This window comes from Primulina tabacum, chromosome 1 (genome assembly GCF_025594145.1).
Source record: "Primulina tabacum isolate GXHZ01 chromosome 1, ASM2559414v2, whole genome shotgun sequence".
Taxonomy (NCBI): Eukaryota; Viridiplantae; Streptophyta; class Magnoliopsida; order Lamiales; family Gesneriaceae; genus Primulina; species Primulina tabacum.
In genome coordinates, this window is record NC_134550.1 from 57,937,163 (window position 1) to 57,955,294 (window position 18,132).

The 18,132-nt window shown below is 36.8% G+C and overlaps 1 protein-coding gene, 1 long non-coding RNA gene, 3 other non-coding genes and 1 pseudogene across 12 annotated transcripts; 1 reads left to right on the plus strand and 5 right to left on the minus strand.

The window, feature by feature from the left end:
- The first annotated feature begins 92 nt into the window (after positions 1-92).
- On the plus strand, positions 93-4,178 carry LOC142554222 (S-adenosyl-L-methionine-dependent tRNA 4-demethylwyosine synthase-like; annotated as a pseudogene).
- A 393-nt stretch (positions 4,179-4,571) lies between these two features.
- LOC142554231 (uncharacterized) lies at positions 4,572-6,146 on the minus strand. Its single transcript, XR_012822148.1, has 2 exons — positions 5,867-6,146; positions 4,572-5,781 (listed from the first exon to the last, which is right to left on the minus strand). It is a non-coding gene; the product is annotated as an uncharacterized LOC142554231 (long non-coding RNA).
- A 926-nt stretch (positions 6,147-7,072) lies between these two features.
- Positions 7,073-11,062, minus strand: LOC142554234 (uncharacterized). Of its 8 annotated transcripts, XM_075664938.1 has the most exons (7): positions 10,515-11,062; positions 10,210-10,383; positions 9,819-10,105; positions 9,055-9,090; positions 8,514-8,578; positions 8,355-8,430; positions 7,073-8,313 (listed from the first exon to the last, which is right to left on the minus strand). In XM_075664938.1, exons 2-7 carry the CDS (start codon positions 10,232-10,234, stop codon positions 8,203-8,205), a joined length of 600 nt encoding a protein of 199 aa, XP_075521053.1. In that variant the 5' UTR covers positions 10,235-10,383; positions 10,515-11,062; the 3' UTR covers positions 7,073-8,202. The 8 variants fall into 8 exon arrangements, 1 of the variants encoding a protein (XP_075521053.1); XR_012822156.1 differs by having other exon boundaries at positions 7,073-7,795; positions 7,927-8,430; positions 8,514-8,576; positions 9,026-10,383; positions 10,515-11,056; XR_012822160.1 differs by lacking the exon at positions 9,055-9,090 and having other exon boundaries at positions 7,073-7,795; positions 7,927-8,430; positions 8,514-8,576; positions 9,428-10,383; positions 10,515-11,055.
- Positions 11,063-14,553: 3,491 nt separating this feature from the next.
- On the minus strand, positions 14,554-14,627 carry LOC142521637 (small nucleolar RNA Z155). The gene has a single exon (XR_012814324.1). It is a non-coding gene; the product is annotated as a small nucleolar RNA Z155 (small nucleolar RNA).
- A 106-nt stretch (positions 14,628-14,733) lies between these two features.
- On the minus strand, positions 14,734-14,808 carry LOC142521626 (small nucleolar RNA R41). Its single transcript, XR_012814314.1, has one exon. It is a non-coding gene; the product is annotated as a small nucleolar RNA R41 (small nucleolar RNA).
- Positions 14,809-15,434: 626 nt separating this feature from the next.
- On the minus strand, positions 15,435-15,516 carry LOC142521631 (small nucleolar RNA R16). Its single transcript, XR_012814321.1, has one exon. It is a non-coding gene; the product is annotated as a small nucleolar RNA R16 (small nucleolar RNA).
- Between the last annotated feature and the right edge of the window lie 2,616 nt (positions 15,517-18,132).

Sequence of the window (18,132 nt, forward strand, 5' to 3'; positions counted from 1 at the left end):
TTATTTACGCTGTTAAAGCACAAGAAATTATATAATTAATATACAAATTATTGATATTTATTATTATTATTATTATATATTGGGGCCCGGAAAACTCCAACATCTTTGCGCCTAATTCCCACCATGTCCCCGCCAACACGCCTTGTTCTGCTCACGCTTCTCACCACCTCCGCCACCCTCTATTTCATCTACAAATCCCGCCACCGCCGACTTCTCACGCGCCTACTCAAAGCACCCTTCATCCAAAGCTCTAGCCGCAGTCCCTCCAAAAGAGGTAAACTCTTTTTCCTCTCACAAACCAACACGTCAAAAACACTTGCGCGGCGACTCCAGGCGCTTTTGACCCTCAACGATATTCCTTTTGATTTTGTTGATCCTAAAGACTACGAGCCTGAAGATTTGTGTAAAGAATCCTTGGTTGTCGTTGTTGCTTCGACTTGGGAAAATGGTGGGCCTCCTCAAAATGGGAGCTTTTTGGTAAATTGGTTGATCGAGAGTGCTGATGATTTTCGGGTTGGAGCGCTTGGGCTGAAGGACTGTAAGTATGCGGTTTTTGGGGTGGGGTGTAGGAGTTATGCGGCGACATATAATGACGTGGCAAGGGGAATTTCAGAAAAACTAAGGAAGCTTGGGGCGACTGAAATTGTTGAGTTAGGGGAGGAAGATAGGGACGAGGTAGATTTGGAGGGTTTGATAGGGGAGAATCGAGGGCATTTTGAAAATGGCGAAGTTGGCAGCCACATTGATGGTGAAGTCGACTTTAGTGATAGTGAACAAGAAGACGATCGTGAATCAGGGGTTGTTGATCTTGAGGATATTGCTGGTAAAGGGCCTTCAAGGAAGTCAATGATGGGAACAACTGCTAATGGAAAAGTGGACGGAGAAGTTGTGAATGGGGAGAAAGAAATGGTGACTCCGGTGATAAGGGCGAGTTTGCAGAAGCAGGTAGTCCTTTCAAGAAATAATGATGTCAATTATTGAAATCTATCGTTTGGTGTAACAATAATTGAAACATATTGGTATTGTTGTGTTGAATTATGCTCCAACTCTACCATCGATGCAAAATTGATAGATATATAGCCTAGAATTTTCCTCTTTGTTGGATCAAATAGTTTGTGATTTTTGGTATTATGAAGCTCGTTATAAATATTGAACAAATCTGCCGATATCCGTTGTGAATTTCATTGAAATGGCATGTTCTGTTGATCTGTTAGATGCATGCCTTGCATGTTGATTGTTGCCTATCATAATCTTGATGAAGTATTTACTTAATTCAGTTATTGTTATGCTTAACTACAGGCTAAGACTTTAGCTGGAGGGTTCAAGTTTTGATAGTCAATCAGTAAGTATTATTATCAAGACATAAATTTTGTATTGCTTGGTGTTTTAGTATAGAATTGGCATGCTATGTTGAATTTATACATTGCTTGGAGAACCTGATTTTCTTCGTTATAAAACCCGAACTGCATCTCAATTATCACGCACATATAATCACCATTGATTACTTTAAGGTTTATAGGTGAAGTTCATAAAAGTATTTGATGTTGCTTAGAATCTGTTCATATAGTGTAATTTTGCAAGACCGAGGTTAGTTTTAGACTGATATTCAAGTTAATAATAATGCAAACGCTGAAAGTATGTCTCGTATGCTGTGAGAATCAAACAGTTATATTCCAGCATATACCAATAACTTGAATGTGCATGTTATGGCTCTTGCAAGAATCAATTGAGCCTAAAGGACTCCCGGAGCTTTCTGCAGAGTGGACTACATGTTATCAGCCTAGTTTGCTAATATTATTCTAATTTTTTCGCTTGACTGTTTAATCAATATCCATGGTTTTTAATTATTTTTCAGTTTTTATTAAATAATTTTTCATGTTTATTTTGGCTAAGTGAGAGACACTGCATGCAGGGTTATAAAATAATTGGCTCTCATAGTGGAGTTAGACTTTGTAGATGGATCAAGTCTCAACTTAGAGGGCGTGGAGGTTGCTATAAGCATTCATTTTATGAAATCGGGAGTCACAGGTGTGGAAAATTGTAACTGTCTATGGTATATTTTACTTATTTGTTTTTTAGCCATAGTTATTCATGCTGAGTTAAGCTTTATAACTGATTAATGTGTATCGAGAAGGTAACAGTGGTATTTGCATCTTTCTAGGTGCATGGAAGCAACACCAAGTTTGGCTTGTGCAAACAAATGCGTTTTTGCTGGAGATATCACACGAATCCTGTAGGGAAAAGCTGGCAATGGAAGATGGATGATCCATTGGTAATTGTTGACACTGCTATTGATCTTCATACAAAAATGATAAGACAAATGAAAGGGGTTCCTGGTAGGTTACTATGAGACCTTGTATTCTATCTCTTTCTCCTAAAAACAATATTGTGTTATAAACTTTTGCATCTAATACTTTTCCTTCTTACTAGATATCAAATTAAATATACATATAGCTGTAGAATTTCATATTGAATAATATTTATGCCCGTCATGTTGTTCGCCAATTTAAAGGTTTCAGTTGTTCACTAGATCCTGTTGCATCTAATACTTTCTTTGCCTTGCGAGACATTGAGTTATGTTATCAAGATTTCATAGAGGGTGTGTGGCTTTTAGCTAGCTGTCTATTTACTGAAAATTGACCACAGTCATCTATATCCACAGGGGTTAAAGGAGAGCGTTTGTCTGAAGGTCTTTCACCAAGACACTGCGCATTATCACTTTTTGGTGAACCAATCATGTATCGTGAGATTAATGAACTTGTTGATGAGCTTCGCGGTCGGCGAATATCAACTTTTCTGGCAACAAATGCACAGTTTCCTGAAAGGATTGAGATGTTAAAACCTATCACAGGTAAGCAAATTGTATTTGTGTTGGTGATCAGTATTCTTCTTCTTCTTTTTTTTTTTTGAGGAGCACTAGATTTTGGAATGCGATCTTTAATGAGTTACTATTGCAGTTGTATGTTAGTATAGATGCTGCAACAAAGGATAGCTTGAAGGCCATTGATAGAATACTTTTTGGTGACTTCTGGGAGCGATTTGTAGTGAGTATCTTTTTTTCTTTCTTGTGTTTCTTTTTTAAGAAACAAATTCAGTAATTGAAATTAAATGTACTACCGAAGGACAAGACACCTCCGCAACCAATCTTTCAAAAAGGTAAAATCGACACCTCATTTGAATACCAATTCTTAACCCAAACAAGTCACATAAGGTGCCCTAAATAGTATGGTGGGTTGAAACCAATTAAAAATGAACTAATGGAGTTTCTTCAAGCGTTTTGTCTAGATGTGCCCCCAACGAACTATGGGATCCCTTATTCTATGAAATTAGTGATTGGCTTCAGTCTTTAATCTTTCTTTCCATCTAGATGTATCTGAATAAGATGATGTCAATTAATGTCAGGGATTCCCTGAAAGCTCTCAGAGAGAAGCAATAGCGAACTGTCTACCGCCTGACATTTGTCAAACGATGGAACACTGAGGATGTAGATGCCTATTCTAGCCTTTTTGATCTTGGAAATCCTGATTTTATTGAGATCAAAGGCGTGACATGTCGTGGAACACTGAGGATGTAGATGCCTATTCTTTCTATTCTTGTGTCTCATCCAAAACTTAATTAAAGATTTTTTGTTTGCATGATTTTGGTGACTCTATCACAGGTCCGCAACTTCAAAATTAACAATGGATAATGTTCCTTAGCATTCTGATGTGAAGAAGTTTTCGGAAGCATTGGCCCAAAAAAGCAATGGTGCATACGAAGTTGCTTGTGAGCACGAGCTTTCATGCTGTGTTCTTTTGGGTAAAGGAAGCAAATTTAAGGTTGATGGCGAATGGTTCACATGGATCGATTATGACAAGTTCCACAACCTGGTTTGTAACGGTTCTTGTTTTTCTGTATGCTTGAGAAGGACTTCTATCGTTGGTATTTGTTCATTGATTTAGTGAGATTTATCATCTTTAACTGAAGGTGGCATCTTGAGAACCTTTTACCAGTGAAGATTACATGTCCCGTACACCAAGGTGAGCGGTCTATGGGGCTGAAGAAGGTGGTTTCGATCCAGACCAATCGCGATTTAAGAAAGAGCGGCGTCACAGATCCGCTGCTGAGAAGTTACCGTAGATACGAGGCTCTTGACTTTGCATATTGAAAGGCACAAATGGCCAACAATTTTGTATTCTACAACAGCCCCCCATCCCCAACATCGGTTATATTGGTTTTGTCGTTGTGGTGGTGATGATAATTCTTGGAACGAAAAGTAAGCAAGGGACGGTAATTTATGTTTAGTCCACGTGCGAGTCCATGATTGTACCAATCATACTCATGATTTCATATGATGTCACATTTTTTGGAGATGTCATAAACACATATACCCCGCATCACAGAAACGATTACCCACGCGCATACTCATGTCCATGTATTGTCGGGCACATAAAATGTTCGTTAAAGGAAACTTTAAATGTCAAGTGAATAAGGAATACTGGATTCCAATTCAAAAAATAAAAAAATACTGGCTTCAGAAAATATATTTAAAGCCCCATCTTAAAAAAAATGGAGACGTTCGAAGGATAAGATGGACAAGAAGAAGCAACCACTTGAATACTTGAGCAGAAAACATTAAACAAACTCAGGTTGAACTGTCAGTAATTGTTATCGCCAAGGTTATGCAATAATTTTAATTTACCACCAAAAAGAGTTAAAAGCAGATCAGCTGCAAAAAGAGTGTCAAATAAATTCAGCTGCTCTTTTAGGCTTACTTTTTTTCTTGGCTCTGCTCTTCTTCAATGGCGGCTCCTCTTCCTGCTGCAGCTCTTTCTTCAATTTTGATGATGGCCCTTCATCTTCTTCTACTTTTTCTACGACGTTTTTGGGATTCTTGGAATCAATACAGCCTCCAACCTCTTGAATTTGTATTGGTTTTTCTTCATGTTTAATCCCCTCGTTTTTTCCTGGAATTTTACGGGGCCTCCCTCTTTTTCTTGGAGTAGTCTGTGGTTCCGCTTCTGTTATTGATATCGCTGCCTCTTTTATCTTCTTCACAGCCTTCTTCTTTCCCATTAATCACAAAATCATTCTTCACAATATAAATTAATTAAAAACTTTAAACAAACAAACAAAAACAAGAAACAAATTCTTCCCCACTCCAATAACGAAATTATGGTCAAGCAAATCCAAGCTCTCTGTTGATCAAGGTTGTAAATCGCAATCTCAAGTGAGTTTATATGAACATACATATATGTTATAGCTGAGGCTTATCCAAAATTCAGTTTAACATATACGCATAATCACTAAGCATAAAAGGGAAAGAGAAGCGTGGGGAGACCATGAGCAATGCTACGAACTTCTTGACAATAGAGAAAAAAAAATTAGGGGGGTGGGGAAGGGAGCGATAATAGTGATGAAAATATAAGCGACACAAAAGTAAGTGGGTGGCTAAGGCTGTCTGGCTGACTTCGGATAATACAGCGATGTCTACTTTATCCAATTCACCCGTAGAATTCAGAAAGTACATAGATGGAATTATGGGAGGCTTTCTAATATTATAGTTTAACCTCGTGTTCGAATTTTTCTCTCTTACCTCAAAAAGAAATTTAATAGTTTGACAGAGAATTTGAATTTTAAGTTTGAATGAATCTTTATCCTTTTAATTTTTTTAAGACAAAAATAAAAAGTCCTATAACAAACCATCACAAGCCATGCACACAGCCTCGACTCCAGTTCCAATTTAGCATTCACGAGTATAGACTACAGACATTAACAAACTCTTCTGGAGAGGACACAAAGCTGCACAAAAACGGAAGAGGAGCAAAATCATTCATCAACAATTAAGACTTCGTCCGGTTTATATAATTCCATTAATCAGTATTACCCTCAGCACTATCGCTTTTTTCCCCTCATTTCCAATTGCAAGCGAAGTTTCCGTTAATGATTATATCATTATAAGAAATACAACAAAGTCGTTGCCTCTAAAAAAACATTTTTAACAGAAATTCGTAATAATGAAAAGAATCCAGGTGGATTCGAACCACCAATCTCTCAAATGCCAGCAAGCAGTTGAGCGCTCTTCCATGAATGAGCTTATGGATCCATCCAATGAAAGATGGCTTAATCCGTTTTTATCTGACCCGTCATCTTAAGGGTTGTGTTTCCTTTTTTCATAGTAACAACAACAGTAATACTAACAACAACAACAACAGTAAACAGTAATAACAATAATAATAATAATAAAATGAGTTCATGATAAAAGATAAATTTGCTTCAGAATAATATTAAATGGAATTTAATATTTACCACTGAAGATGATAATAAAATCCAAGCAGATCATGCAACAGAATAACGTAGAACTCGAAAAATAGTTGTCCAAAATTTACTTCTCAGCATTCATGTTGTCCATATCTACTGCTAACACAGGCTCAACAAATAAAAATTCGACCAAATCAAGTTGTCGGCCATAGGCTGCATGACACATAGCTTATATGCACAAACTTTTGCCACTGCAGATGCATACATTGCAAAAAAAAACTATCAAACTAATCAAATCACAAAAACAAATCAAATATATTAATGCCAAAGAGTAAAATACAATTTGATTCCGCTACGTACAGCAAAGATATACCGTACAAACTCTTCATTCTACCGCCACAACAACGGATTGGAAGCTTCCGTTTTCTGAAGAAACTCGCATCACATTCAGAAATTGCAGCAACATTAGCAGGGACACATACCACACATCCTTGGAACATTAATTCATTTAGTTACAATCCTAGAATAGAAATTTGTCTTCCAATAGGAGTGTTCAGAAATTGCGCCTCAGGACAATAAAGTTAGTACGATGGAAAATCACCGTAATAATACACGTTCAGCTATCAAGCAATTATATTCTAGTACTCATCATCACCATATTCTATTAGATTAATCATTTTTAGCTTGTCCAGATTCATGTCAAGGTGTCAATATTGAAATTTAATCTGGTATTTGACACATCGAAATGGCGATGATGGTAAGTTTGTTTTAGAAATTAATCAAATCGAAATAATTGATAATAATGTACCTCGTGAGTAAACCATGCTCCATATTATAACATCTGAATATATCTCCATACTCAGATTTCTTGTGCAAATTAAATAAATACTACTCATGGACGATCAAAACATTCAAAGATATGGAATTTTTAACACCTCATGAGCCGTTGATGCTTGATAAACAATTGATCCTTTCAAGTTTTTTAAAAATCCTTACCTTCATTTAATAACAAGAATAGCATTGATTCACGAAAAATTATCACAAGAGCGAAAATAATTTTTAGAAACTCCACCAATGATTGGAAAAGACTTCTTGATGAAATATAAATGTGCTCGAGGGTTCTGGAATTGAATATTTACCGCTGAAGAAGATAAAAAAAATCCAAGTACATCATGCAAGAATAACCAAGCTCAAGAGCATAGCACTCGAAACATTAGTTGTCTGAAATTGCCTTCTCCGCATTCATTTTGGTCCATCCGCAGTTTCAAAAAACCTTCACCAATGGTTGGAAAAGACTTCATGATAAAAGATAAATGTGCTTCAGGGTGTGAAATTGAATATTTACCACTGAAGATATATACCATCCAAGTAGGATCATGCAACAGAATAATGCAACACTTGAAAAAAAGTTCTCCAAAATTTACTTCTCCGCATTCACGTAGTCCATCCATTGCTAACACAAGTTCAACATAAAAACATTCGATCAAATCAAGTTGTCGGCCATAGGCTGCATGATGCAGAGCTTCAATACACAAACTTTCACCATTGCAGATGCCTACATTGTAAAAAAAAAAAAACTATCAAACTAATCGAATCACAAAACAAATCAAATATATTAATGTCACAGAGTAAAACACCACAAAGCACAAACAAAATTTTATTCCGATAAGAACAGCAGAGACATACCGTACCAACTGTTCATTCTTCAGCAACTACGACGGATTGGAAGCTTCCGTTCACATCACATTCAACAATTGCAACATTGGTAGGGACGCATACCACACTTCCTTGAGAATATTTGAGGCCAGGGATGCTATAATTTATTTATTTACAATCCTGGAAATCTGTCTTCCGGTAGGACAAGTACACACTTGACAGTAAATACAAACTTTTCACTTATGTATTCATCGTTTTCAATTGCAAAATGTGTGCAAGAAATCTGCTGTGTTCAGAAATTGCGCCTCAAGAGAGCAAAGTTAGCACGACGGAAATAAATTCACATTGCAGTCCAACGTAAAGGTAAACTTCTCCATCCCTGAAATGCAACTGCTTCAGACCTTGCTCTCCTCCTGGCTTCTCCCACAATTATTTGGTAGCGAACGAGCAATAAAAACACGTTGATAATCACAGTAAGTATATATCTGATCATTTCTTTCCCAAAAATCGTAATTGATGGTATTGAAATTTAATCTGATATTTGACACATTGTAATTACGATGATGTTAAGTTTGTTTTGGAAATTAACCAAATTGAAATAATTAATAATAATGTACCTCGTGCGCAAATCATGCTCTGTAAGGTAATCGATCTTTTTTTCATAACATCTGAATATATCCCTGTTACTCATATTTCATGTGCAAATTAAATATATTACCCATGGACGATCAATACATTCAAAGAACTGGAATTTTGAACACCTCATGAGCCGTTGATGCTTGATAAACGATTGATCTTTTCAAGTTTTTTAAAATTCTGACCCTCATTTTATAATAAGAATAACATTGATTCAAGAAAAATTATCAGAAGAGCGAAAAGGATTTTAAAAAACTCCACCAATGATTGGAAAAGACTTCTTGTGAAATATTAATGTGCTTCAGGGTTCTGGAATTGAATATTTACCACTGAAGATAATAAAATCAAAGTACATCATTCATGAATAAGAATAACACTGATTCAAGAAAAATTATCAGAAGAGCGAAAAGCATTTTAAAAAACTCCCATAAATGTTTGGAAAAGACTTGATGAAATTTAAATGTGCTTCAGGGTTCTGGAATTGAATATTTACCACAGAAGTACCAGTGTCACACATTAGTAGTCCAAATTACCTTCTCCGCATTCATTTTGGTCCATCTGCAGCTAACAGAGACAATGCTAACAGAAACAATCTCAACAAACTGCACCGAAAAGTTCCACACTTTTACATAGTGCACAAACAGAACTTTACATTGTCAATCGCAACACTGTACGCAGGAAGTCGTACTATCGTTAAGAAATAGATGGTAAGCAATGTGAAGAAAATCACTGGAACGCAAGCTTGGTCGTCAAGCAATAATATTTGGGTGCATACCATTGCCACGTTCCATTAGATTCCCCACTCATACTTGTTTCCTGGCAAGGCTATTAGGAAGATTATCCGCTTACCGTAAAAATACATTCTACAATCTACTGTGAATGTAAAAATTTAAACCTCCACATCCCCAAAGTGCAATTGCTTGGCCTTGCTCTACTTGCCTTTCGCCCACGATTATTTGGAAGCAAATAAAAACGAGTTACAGTAACAGTGAGTATGTTGCTGATCATTACCTTCACAAATCCAGGTGGCGGTATTGATGTTTAATTCTGTCTTTCACAAATCGTTACTGCCGATGCTGCTGTAAGTTGCAGCTTTGGAAATTAATGGAATTGAAAGAAAATATGACAATGTACCTCGTGTATAAGTCATGCTCCAGAAGGTAATCGATCCTTTTTTTCTCAAAATACCCGAATAGATCTATGTACTAAGATTTCTTGTGCAAATAAAAAAAAAAACACACATGGACGATCAAAAAATTCAATCAACTGGGAGATTTAACATGTACCTCGTGAGCCGTTGATACATTGATGCATGCATGATAAACGATTGATAAGTTCGTGCCCACGACTTCCCAGTATTTTTTCGTATTTTCAAATGGCTTGATAATTAAAAAACCACCACCCACCCATTGACGACCGAGCAGATTATACCGACCGTGAACATGATGACGAATCGCAATACCATACACCAAAGAGGCGAGAGCGAGAGCGAGAGCACCCGAGGGAAGAGCCGGGCCAATCCCCGTACCATCTTCCCTCAAAACAAAAAAGAGTGATTTTATTGAGTGGCGACCTGCCATGCGAGCGCACCCATCATGACAAGGTCAAAGGACAGCTACAGACCCTCTATTACATTAATTAAAAAAAAAAGATTCCTCACAAGCCATCTATCCTCACCATGATGCAAATGATGCAATAACATAAATAAACATGCACTCTCTTGGTTAAGAACACACTCTTAACCATTGTAATGTCGTGCCCTCCCGTTCTGTAGTTTCTTGCAGCAGAATCTAAAGAATTATCGTCATCGACATTCAACATCATCCATTCGTAGAAACACAGCTTCTCGATCTGCAAGAATACAATAACAACAGACAAGTTTGTATCAAGAGAGAAAATAAAGTAAAGAAGAAAACGAATTAAAGAAACGGCAAGAAAATGAAACATCCAAACAAGAAATTTAATTGAGAGGAGAAGCTAACCAAAGTAACGCGGTCGACGGATACGAATGAACGACTAGATCTATCCGATCGAGTAGTATATAAACCCATCCGCCATCGATAACTGAACAAATAAAACACGTGATATCAAATATCGAATACTTGGAATCAAAAACTTATAGATAAAAGCAAAAAATCCAACCAAACTCATAGTCACTCATCGTCGCAACGCCGCGGAGAATATTCTACCGCTTGCAAAAGCGAAAAACCAAACGGACCATTAAATTAAACCGTCGAAGAACAGCAGCAACACGAACCTTTTACAATCCAAACCAAAACGTAGATGGTGAATTTGAATGCGGAATCAACAAAAAAAAAGTTAATTAAAAAAGAGTAGATCGATCTAAGAAGAGAGAGCAAACAAGACGAATACCCCGAGGTTTGCCAAATTGAGGAGACCCGAGATTATTTATTTATTTGAGGGGGGAAGCAACACAACGGCTAATAATAAGTATGTTTTAACGGTAGGATATGGCCGAAGGAGGTAAAGTTTGACTGGGAGGATTGATCGGACGGCTCTGGATGGATCCTTCTAAGATGAAGATTATAGATAAGGTTTATATGACGGTTACAGGATCGCGGGGAAGATACGCGACGCGTATACTACGCAACTATTTAATAATAATAATAATAATAATAATCTGCCCCCGTGGTTATCCAAGTTTCTATTGGTTTCATTAAACAAAAAAATTAAAATTAGAAAATAACAAAAAAATACGGAAGTTGTAAAAATTAAATTATTATTATTAAGTTGTAAAAATTAAATTATTATTATTATTATTGAAAATAACAATAAATAATCAAGGGAGAAATCGACTACACTGGATGAGTTGGGACAAGCTATGTCGATCGAAGGGCGAGGGTGGCATGGGCTTTCGAAAGATGCAAGCCTTCAATAAAGCTCTTTTAGCCAAGCAACTGTGGAGGATCTCGCACAAACCAGACTCCCTAGTTGCTAGAATTCTAAAAGGGCGATACTTCCGCCATCAGTCCGTGTTGGATGATCAGTTGGGTCATAATCCATCATATGTGTGGAGATTGATATTATGGAGCATAGATCTTCTCAAAGAGGGTATATACTGGCGAGTGAGAAATGGGCAGCAAGTTCGAATTTTGGAAGATAAGTGGATTACATCCTTCCGTCAAGAGCTTTCATGGCACTCACCACAAGCGGAAGCTGGGCGAGTTCAGACTCTATTAGTGGATGGGCAGTGGAACACTTCCTTATTGAATGACAAGTTCCCAGCTTATGTGAGTAAGGAAATACAGAGGATCCCTCTTCCCAATCATCCGGAACAAGACACACTATATTGGTCTTTTGAGGACAAAGGTACATATTCAGTTCGAAGCGGATATAGAAAGGAGATTGGGTTTTACGAGCCACCTGCTAATAGCTCCGACAATGGATTGTGCAGCTGGTGGAAATGGTTGTGGTCATTAAATTTGCCTCCTAAGGTTAAGATATTTTTTTGGCGGGTGTCTCACGATATAATCCCCACGGCCGTTAACCTATCGAGACACTATGTTTCGGTAGATGAGCGATGCCAACTTTGTGGTTCTGCCAGGGATACAACCCTACATTCTCTACTGTCATGTCCAGCCACACTCCATCTTTGGAAGGCTACAAATTATTATCAGGTTTTGAAGGCCACCAGTTCTAGGGTGTCAACGATGGAGCTCTGCGATTGGTTAAGGCTCTCTTTTACTAAAGCTGGAATGTGAAGAATGTGTAATGCAAATGTGGGCAACGTGGAAGGAGCGCCAAAAAAACTATATGAAGGAAAAGGATATCACACTGTTAGCAAGATCTCGGGCCACATGCAATATTTACAAGATTATAGACACTCCTTATATCAAAAGAATGTCCCACTAGTGGCCACTGCCAAGTAAACCAGATGAAGTTTGGAAATTACCTGTACCAGGTTCTTGGCGTCTAGATGTGGATGTATGCTATGATGAGAGGCGTGGGTACTTTGGCACGGGAGGCATCATCAGGGGAAGTGATGGTTTGGGGATTATTGCTTTTGGTAAGAGTATACCCAAACCTCAATCAGTGATGGACGGGGAGCTATTGGCAATTCGGGATGGCTTGAAAGTTGCAAAGGAATGACAGTGTTTTCTCTTACAAATTGCTTCAGATTCTCTTTTGACGGTGCAAGCAGTCACCAACCTAAGCGAGAATCTGAGCCATACTGGTATCCTGATAACTGAGATTTTGAAGCTAATGTAGGGGCATGAGATCACCAAAATCGGCCATGTTTGTCGTTCGGCTAATATGGTTGCGCATTATATTGCTAAATTTTCTTCTTTATCCCCTCTTCCTACTAATTGGGAGGGTGGGACTTTCCCCTTTTGGTTGACATCCTTTGTACTTGAAGACTTACATCAATAAAAAGTCCAAGGATTATATAAAAAAAATGTTAATAATATTTACCTGTACCTATTTAATTTTCGATTATCCGTAGCAATTACTTTAATGATTTTATAAAATCTCGATTTTCCTCTAAAAAAATCAAATCCAATCAGTTTTTGTAAACAAATAAAATTTTAATATCTCAAAAAATTTGTGGGTTTGCTTCATATGAAAATAAATTATAAAATAATTTTATTTTCTACTCTAAAAATTTAATATTATTCATGTTGCACCACCCGGAATGGATATTGACGATATCAAACCTCTTGCAAAATATTTATTTAAGTGTTTGCCATAAAATTTAAATTTATTTATATAATATTTAAATAAAATATTTAATTACTTTACAATATTTTTTGCAATGCATATAAATGGTCTGGTGATTAAAAGCATAATTACATAAATATATTATTTGAATTCAATTCACTTACTTCATAGGATTAAACTTGCCATATTTCAGTATCACCTAAAATACACTACTTATTGTTCGAATTCATATAATCAAAAAAGAAATATAATAAACTCGGATAAAGTTGGATATCAAATGTACATGAAACGTAAGTGAGAATATTGTTCGAATTCATATATATATATATATATATATATATATATATAATTCAAAAGCATAATCTATAAGGGGGCGTTTGGTAGGGGTGATTAGGTGAGTTTATTTTTTTTAACCCACCTAATCACATATTTGGTACGGGTGATTATTTAACCAAGTCTATCCCTCATATGAATGATTAGCTTATATTAGGTAGGTTAAAATAATACCTCCTCACCCCCTATGATTATTTATCTCACTCTTAATCATCTTATTTTTCCAATTTTACCCTTCTCCTAAATCCAAACTCACCACCACTTCCTTCCACCGACCGCCCACCGCCAACCCCTGCCGCCGGCCGACCGCCACCGCCACTTCCGGCCGAGCGCCTCCGCCATTTCTGGCCGACCGCCGCCGCCACCTCCGGCCGAGCGCCTCCGCCATTTCTGGCCGACCGCCGCCGCCACCTCCGGACGACCGCCGCCGCCACCTCCGGCCGACCGTCGCCGCCACCTCCGGCCGACCGCCGCCGCCATTTCCAGCCGACCGCCGCCGCTCCCGGCCTACCCCCGCCGCCGCTTCCAACCGACCGCCGACGCTTCCGACCGGCCAACCACCGCCGGCCCCCGCCGACACACAAATAGAAGGGCAATTTTGTCAATTCATCAAAAAATTATTAATTATCACATTCTTATCCATCATACCAAACATAATATTATTTTATCATTATATATTATATTTCTACTTCAATCATTTTTTTATCATTTCTCTCTTAATCATTTCATTATTCTATCCTCCAAACTAAACGCAGCCTAAATGTGAAATAGTTTTGGGTACAATGTACGTGATAGAGCCATCTAAAACTCCCTCAAAATCTAAAAATTTTTCAACAGGAGCCACTTACGCTAAAACTCCCTCAAAATCTTGCAAATTTTCAACAGTTGAATGTTCAGACAAGGCAGAAACAAAATTTATATAGTACAATCATGGGGAGCTTCACGGTAGAAGAGAGGAAACAAAACCACAAGACTGAAAATGAAGTTTTTTATTCATAAAACCAGAATCATTGATCAGATAATTGTAGTCTGTTTTTCTAGCTCGTCACAGTACATCCGAATCGGCTATCCTCACATCAATGACTCAGGAAGTTCGACAAATAAACAAAATTGAAGATAGAAAACTTCAAAGATTTAACAAATCAAATCAGCATGGAAAAATTACATTAGTGCATCAATTGAAACAGGCTCAGAAGGATCCGTTGGTTTTTATAATGAGAGGGAAAATCACCCCAGAAAATAGGTAGGTTTTAAACGTCATAGGTGGAATGTCCAGATGAAAGATATCAAGAAAATCAGCAAAACCATAAAAAAAACATGAATAGGAAAATTTCCCAGAAAATCTTGGTGTTTCGAATCACATAGAACTGGATGCTACTCAGAACTCGGATAAACAATCATGAACAAGTTTCATATGTCCAGACATAATTGGGAAAGTTCATCACTGCAGAATGAAAGAAGAATAAAAATAAATATCATAAAAGTTTTTTCTTTGAAAACGTATAAAAAATTAATATATTATGTCGAGATCTGCTAACAAATTTAATCCATAAACCCAAAAATACCTCAGAGAAATCCCTGAAGAGGAACAAGGCAGACAATCAACACAGCATCAGATTCTGACCGCCCGTCTGCTATTTATACAATGCTCTAAGAAACTGAAATGCACTACAATTCAACTCATATTGAGTTGAACTGTGTATCTTCAGATATATTAGACTCCTTCAACATAAAAGAAATTCAAGCCTTTCCCTTAATTCAACATTCCAAGGATCATCTGGATCAGATTGTGAGGAATTAATGAAAGGATATGTAAACAATCGTGTATTTGGAATTATAAATAATACAAAACCCAAACAAAAGATTAAGTTTTTTATGAAAAGACAACCAAAGGCATCAGAAAATAAGCGGAGTTGAGTCTACATTATCTTTCAGTGTATAGAATAAGAAAATTATACATCATTTGCCTTCCAATACAAAGAAAAATAAAAATAAAAAAATTAATCCACGATTCAATGTATACGCTTTAAAATTGATCTCAATAGAAAATTGCATAGAAACTAGTAGCAGAACGATTTTAAGCACGTAAAACCTATGGTAAGAATCGGTAAGGCAAGTAAATAAAATTCACAAAATCCGGAGATTTCATGGCAATTTTCCTATCACCACAGAAGAAAATTTTTTGGCAGCGGTAAAACGAATAGACAGTGAAAAATAATGTATCACAGAAAAAATAAATAAATCTAGGAATGTCCATTTGACACCATGGCAATGCACAATGGGCTGGGGTAAGCCATCCGATTGAGTTTGTGCAGCAGTTATCTTTCCGAGCAAACATTGATTCAATGTACAAGGAGAGGGTAAACCAGATGCAGTATTAGATTCTAGATCGAACTTGAAAAGATATTATATTTTGCGGTGACAAAAATCGACTGCGGAGAAGACAGGATGATGCAGGTTGCAACTTGAGTAGGCGATACGTTGGGTTATTTAAATAGCGATTTGGAAAATTAGGGTTTGGGTAGTTTAGATATTTTGATAATAAAATTTCACAGCTCATATCCAGAACAAAAAATGAAATAATTATAATATAATTTTTAAAAACATGAAAAATTAAGTAAAAAGTAAAAAAGGAAACAATTGCATCAGTAATACCCGTCAATTTCCATGTATTGATTGCGTTCAATTCCTTCGGTAAATCGCTATTGGATTAGTGTTTCTGAGAGGGTAAAGCCGACTTCGTTATCAGTGTTTTCTTTCTGTGTTATTCTACATTCTAAAATTTTGACTATGTCAATCCTATGGCCAGTGCTTCCGCTCATGGTGAAAAGCAATTCAAATTCACTGATGTTGATTTCAAAAGTTAGCAATATAAAATGTTATTCTATTTGACTACACTCAACATTCCATATTTTTTAAGGAGGACCCCCTGTCATTATTGAAGGTGATGCATGCGCTCAACAAAAGACCATTGTTGATGCTTGGAACCACGATGATTTACTGTGTGGGAGCTATATATTGAATGGGCTCGATGACACACTGTATAATATCTACAGTTCAGTTATGACTGCGAAGGATTTTTCTGACTCTTTGTAAAAAATACAAGACATTAGACGCTTAAATCAAGAAGTACGTTGTCGGTAAATTTCTAGATTTTAATATTATTGACACCAAAACTGTGATAAGTCAAGAGCATGATATTCAAATCAATCTTCACAACTTACTGACGGAATGAAAGATATTAAATGAACATTTCCAAGTGGCTTGCCTGTGTAGAAAGACTTTGATAACTACCTCAAGCATAAGTGCAATGAGTTAAAATTTGAGGACTTGATTGTGAGACTTCGAATTGAAGAAGACAACCGAGATTTCGAAGTGAAAACATCAAGACTGGAATAGAGGCCGATGCCAAGGCCAATCTATCATGATCAAGCACTAGCCATAAGAAAAAGCCCTTGTACAATGATAACAAACAAGGGAAAGCTAAGAAGTTTATATGAGTTTGCTACAACCGTGGCAAACCGAACCACATGGACAAACATTGTCGTCGTCCAAAGAGAGACAATAAAAAGAGGCAACAAAGACAAGCCAATGTAGACTGATAGAGTTGTCGTAGCTCAATCTTTCTAATCTTTTGTTTGAAGCAAATCTGGTGGATAATCCAAGTAAATGCTAGAAAGATACCGAAGCTACTCGTCACATTTGTGTGCTGAAAATGAGATGTTTCTGTCCCACATTCCCGATAGTGGAATGAAACTGTTTTCCAACATTATAGGACTTGGAAATGTGGTGTTCCAAATAACTTCTGGCAAAGAACTAACGCTTAAAGATGTGTTGCATGTACTAGACATTCGTAAAAATGTAGTATCCGGCTCCCTGTTGAGTAAGGCCATTAGACTAGTATTTGAATCATACAAGTTTGTATTAATCAAAAGTGGTGTATTTTCAGGCAAAAGATACCAAGAGGATGAATTATCTGAGATGAAAGTTATATGCCAAGAGATTAATAATGAAATTATTAATTCTGCTTACTTGATCGAATGTCTAAATACTAGGACATGTTAGCTTCGACACCTTGTAAAGAATTGTATCAAATACCTATTTTTAAAAGAAATACACAAGATAAGTGTGAGATTTGTGTTGAATAAAAGATGATCAAAGAACTGTTCCATTGTGTAACAAGAAGTACTTCACCATTTGAACTAATTTACACAAATATTTTTTGATTTAAAACTTGTGCAAACTCGAGGTGGGAAAAATACTTCATAATATTCATTGATGATTGCACATGTTCTGCTATGTCTATTTTTTGAAAGAAAATATGAAGTGTTAAAAGCTTTCAAACCTATAAGAACGAGGTCGAGAATCAAAAGCTCAAATGTCAAAATGATTCGAAGTGATCGATGTCGAGAGTATGTTGCTCTATTTGAAAAATCTTGCTATAATTATGTTCAACAAAGTACGGCCTCACACTCACTTCAATCCAATGAAGTTATTAAACACAAAAAACATACTCTTGAGGAGATGATAAACGTATTATTAATGAACTCTGGTTTACCCCAAAACTTGTGTGTGTGTGTGTATGTG